At 42.7% G+C, this 5,162-nt stretch overlaps 1 protein-coding gene across 1 annotated transcript; it reads left to right on the forward strand.

The window, feature by feature from the left end:
• The first annotated feature begins 313 nt into the window (after positions 1-313).
• On the forward strand, positions 314-4,792 carry LOC114194336 (phosphatidylinositol 4-phosphate 5-kinase 1-like). The gene is made up of 8 exons (XM_028084492.2): positions 314-1,572; positions 1,662-1,826; positions 1,918-2,083; positions 2,393-2,503; positions 2,588-2,781; positions 2,887-3,017; positions 3,103-3,196; positions 3,959-4,792. Exons 1-8 carry the CDS (start codon positions 614-616, stop codon positions 4,266-4,268), a joined length of 2,130 nt encoding a protein of 709 aa, XP_027940293.1. The 5' UTR covers positions 314-613; the 3' UTR covers positions 4,269-4,792.
• Positions 4,793-5,162: the final 370 nt, after the last annotated feature.

Raw genomic sequence — 5,162 nt, forward strand, 5'->3', positions numbered from 1 at the left:
TTACCACCTATAACTAGCCTTCACTTTCATTTCTACTCTATTCTATTGCTTCCAAATTCCCTTCATTATCACCACTTGCTTAAACAAAAATTACCCAATGGGAGATCCCCAAAACCTGCCACATTCCGTTATGTGAGGGTAAATGCGTCACATACACAATTAATTACTCACTAACAACTCACCTAGCTAAACCTCTCTTATTAAACACTATCTTTTTAAATTCCATTTAAGTTTCTTCTTCAATTATTTTTAATTTTTAATTTTAAATTCAAAATATTTCTTTGTTTTGCTTGAAATTGAAAATAACAACACTCCCTCACCTCACTTGGCATCATTTCTGTGCTGTTCTCTCTTTCTATGCGCTTGCTTCTGTGCTCTCTATCATTCCCACTCGTTTTTTCCCAAACAGCACAAAAAGAGAAAACAAAAGCGAAAAAGAGGACAGAGAGAGAGAGTCTCACCGCCGGCGACACTTCTCACTGAAGTAATAATGCACGGCCGACTCTCCTACCTTTTGAGCATCGGACGCGCCACCGCAGAAATGAACTAATTCCGGAGCTGTTGCAGTCAACGAAAAAGCCACACAGTCGCGCCACCGCAGAGTTAGAAGAGAATGCGCGAAGCGCTCGCGTGTGACGTCGCCGGCGCGGCGTCGTCTCCGGCACCACCGGTGGTTGTGACGGGGCGGAGCCGTTCGCAGGGATTTCCGCGGCGAGTGACGCCTGCGACGCTGCCTCTGGCACCGGTGTCTGGATCGGCGGTTGAGCGTGTTCTTCCGAACGGCGACTTCTACGCCGGGAGGTTCTCCGGTAACGTGCCTCACGGATCGGGGAAGTACCTGTGGACGGACGGGTGCATGTACGAGGGGGAGTGGAAGCGGGGAAAGGCGTCCGGAAAGGGGAAATTCTCGTGGCCCTCGGGCGCGACCTATGAGGGCCAGTTCAAATCGGGTCGAATGGAAGGGTTTGGAACCTTCGTCGGATCCGACGGCGACACCTACCGCGGGTCGTGGATCTCCGACCGGAAACACGGGTTCGGGCAGAAGCGCTACGCGAACGGGGACTTATACGAAGGGTGGTGGAAGCGCAACGTGCAGGACGGTCACGGCCGTTACGTCTGGAAGAACGGGAACGAGTACGTCGGGGAATGGAAGAACGGCGTGATTAACGGGAAGGGTGCTCTGGTGTGGGCCAACGGGAATCGTTACGAGGGGCAGTGGGAGAACGGGGTCCCCAAGGGTCACGGCGTTATGAAGATTCAGCATCGTTTGCTCTGGGGCGAGAATTTCAGCGTGAAACGTTTCTCCGTTGACGGAAGAGGGAGCGTGAATAATGACAAGAGTTTCCCCAGGATTTGCATCTGGGAGTCGGAGGGTGAAGCGGGAGACATCACGTGCGATATTATCGATAATGTGGAAGCGTCCATGTTTTACCGCGACGGAACAACGTCAGATTCTGAAGATTTGAGAAGGAACCCTTGTTGTTTCGCCAGCGAAGTGAAGAGACCCGGGGAAACAATTTCCAAAGGGCATAAGAATTATGACTTGATGCTTAATCTGCAATTGGGGATAAGGTGACCGAAGCGCTTCGGCTATTTTTGTTTCAAGTGTTACTGCGAATTTGCCATGTTTTTATTTGTGTTTTAACTTTAAATTTAATCAGGTACTCTGTTGGGAAGGAGGGTTCCACTTTGCGGGAGCTTAAGCAGAGTGATTTTGATCCGAAGGAGAAGTTCTGGACTAGGTTTCCCTCCGAGGGGTCCAAGATTACGCCGCCGCATCAGTCCGCCGAGTTTCGATGGAAGGATTACTGTCCGGTGGTTTTTAGGTGTGTAGAATCTTTGGAGGGTGTGGTGCGTGTTGCGTGTTTTGGGGTGTTTCTGTTTTTAGTTGACTGAGTTTCGGTTTGGATTTTGTAGGCATTTGAGAAAGCTGTTTCAGGTCGATCCTGCTGATTACATGTTGGCTATATGTGGCGATGATGCTCTTCGGGAGCTTTCTTCTCCTGGGAAAAGTGGAAGCATCTTCTACTTGACCCAGGATGATAGATTCATGATAAAGACGGTGAAGAAATCTGAAGTCAAGGTTCGATACATGTCTTCTAAAGCTTGTAGAGTCGTGTCTTGTTAAATTCTGTAATGAAATTCTGGGAGTCTCAAACTCCCCATGGCCAAATGGATAGGTTTCTTTGTTATTCCTCCTCCGGGTTATATGGCTGGTACTGTATTTTGTGAGTCAGTCAACTTGGGGTTTTGGGGAAGGGGGGGACCTGTTTTATTGGTTTGGTCATTCATGTTTTATGATTGAACATGAATTCTTACCTTTTATTATACTACTAATCTTTTGCTTGATACTTGCATAGACTGATTCTTGATTCCGGTGCTCAATTTTTAGGTGCTTCTTCGGATGCTTCGAAGTTATTATCAACATGTTTCTCGATATGAGAATTCACTTGTGACAAAATTCTATGGGGTGCATTGTGTTAAGCCAATTGGAGGCCAGAAGGTATAGATTGGTATATGTGCTCTAGCTGTTTGAGGGGTTGCCCCATCTTCAGTACTTGACTTTTGATTGCTTGTTGAAAATCAGATCCGGTTCATTGTGATGGGCAATCTTTTTTGTTCCGAATATCCAATTCATAGACGATTTGACTTGAAAGGATCTTCACATGGGCGCGCCACAGATAAACCTGAGGAGGACATTGATGAAACGACCACCCTCAAAGACCTTGATCTCAACTTTGCGTTTCGTGTTCAAAGAAATTGGTTTCAGGAACTCATCAAGTAAGTTACTGTGCTTGTTTGTCCTGTCTTACGTATATAGACATACACTTTTAAGGGCTTGAACACGATAAATATGTGCTGACGTAGTCCTCTCATTGTGTTCAGACAAATTGAGCTGGACTGTGAGTTCTTGGAAGCCGAGAAAATTATGGATTACAGTCTTTTAGTCGGCATTCATTTTCGTGATGATAATACGTGTGACAAAATGGGGCTTTCACCTTTTCTCCTGCGCACTGGTATCTATCCTCCATCCACTTGAGTGCATAGAGACAAAACTTGTGTGTTACGAAAATTTTAAATTCATCTGTTTTCTCCCTTCAGGCAATAGGGATACTTATCAGAATGAAAAGTTCATGCGTGGTTATCGCTTTCTTGAAGCAGAGCTACAAGATAGAGATAGAGTTAAATCTGGAAGGTAAGGTGTACTATGTTCTAGTTGCTTACTATTGATGTGGATGGATTTTTACAGTTTTTAATTTATAAGAAGATTGCATTGTTATAAAATCTACTTCCATTGTTAAATTGAATTGGCATATTCCCGTAATCATTTAGAATATTGCTATGCCGAAATGAGGATTGTTTCTTTCGGAGATGTGTTGGTGATTGGGCAAAATTGGTCCTACTGCTATCGAGTGAAAACAATAGATAGATATGTATCATGTTACCACTTGAAAGCATCACAAACTGAGATGCTTGTGTCCTGTACGCCCTTGCAAGTTGCAATCTTAGGTTATAACTTTGTTGGCATTAATGTTCTATAATTTCTTCTTTTTAATTGACATTTTTCATGATAATAATTGAAAGTAGTTTGCATTATTTTAGCAAGTCAGTGGGCATATAGTATTGCAGGCAATTGTTGTTAGTGGGGCTCATGTAGGCTGTGGTCCCAATTCATTAATTCAAATTCGTATTTCTAATTTATTTATTTTCCTGACAATAGATTCATCGAGGCAATTATGATCGTTTCAATACTTTCTCTGGATCCATGATTTTTCTGTATCTATCCTGTTAGCCTAGCTTATTCGGGAAGAAACGAAATTCCGACCTCTACTTGCTCAATGATTTTGGAAATTGCGAGTTTTTGTTTACTATTGTGTTACTTTCCTAGACCATTAAAGGTTGTTGGGTTTTATGTGAATGCATATTTATGGTGTATTAAGTAGGATTCTTGTTTCAGGAAATCATTGATTAGGCTAGGAGCCAATATGCCTGCAAGAGCGGAGCGAGTGGCACGAAGGAGTGACTTCGATCAATACACCACTGTTGGAATCAGCCATTTGACCCCTTATCGCAGCGGGGAGACTTACGATGTGATTCTATATTTTGGGATTATTGACATTTTGCAAGATTATGATATCAGCAAGAAGATTGAGCATGCTTACAAGTCATTTCAAGTTGACCCTTCTTCAATTTCTGCTGTTGATCCAAAGCTCTACTCCAAGAGGTTTCGTGATTTTGTAGGTAGAATTTTCATCGAAGAGAGGTAGCAGATTGATTGGCATGGAATGAGGCTCAAATATTTCTTCCTTACGGTGAAGAAGATTCCTGGTTGTTATTGTTCATAACAATCAGAAAAAAAATGGTTCAAATTTGAAACCCATTGCAATGATCTTGGAGTTGACTGGTTAAAATGCCACTGTACGGCGAAGTGGCTGACAGAAGGTCGCGGTAGTTGGGGTTGTTTGGTGGCCTAGTTTTAAAAATAGAGCCATGGTGATGGTATGGTGAAGGAGGGGAAAACTTGTACATGAAGATGGGGATGAAGTTGGATTATTTTGTTTATTTCTTTGGTTGAAGAAATGGGGTTGGGGTTGTTGAATTTTTTGTGGTTACTGCATAGAATATGAATATATGATGGAGAGATAAGAAAGAGGGAGGGGCGTGAAGTGTTTCCCTGATCTTTGATTAAAAAATGCGTGGATGAGTAGGAAATAAGGAAAATGTACAGTGTTTATACAAAGGATGGATAGTTGAAGGAAATTATTAATTTTATTTTGTATTTTGATCATTATTCTTGAATTATTGGACAGTTGAAGGCGTGTTATGTTGAGAGAGTGAGATGGAGTGTCAAATTCTTCTCTTCCACACACACCAAAGTCTCTTATCTGATGAAAGGAACATAAATAAGTGGGGCTTCATTGCGGGGTTGAAGAAAATAAAAAACTGGGGTCGTTGGGTTAGCTTTTGCAGTGAAAGCGAGGGCGTTGGGCTTCAAAGTGTGTTGAGGGCATCAAAAGCAGAGAAAGCAAGAGAGAGAGAGAGAGAGAGATCTCGTTTTTCCTCTCTCATTTTCTTCACTTTCTCTCATGCTTTTCACTGTTTATGTGCCTCTCATTCTAGTTATTTTTATATCTTAATTTAGTAAAAAATTGACCGAAGTT

This window comes from Vigna unguiculata, chromosome 8 (genome assembly GCF_037176805.1).
Source record: "Vigna unguiculata cultivar grain cowpea cultivar isolate G323 ecotype 2 chromosome 8, ASM3717680v1, whole genome shotgun sequence".
In the NCBI taxonomy this organism is placed as follows: Eukaryota; Viridiplantae; Streptophyta; class Magnoliopsida; order Fabales; family Fabaceae; genus Vigna; species Vigna unguiculata.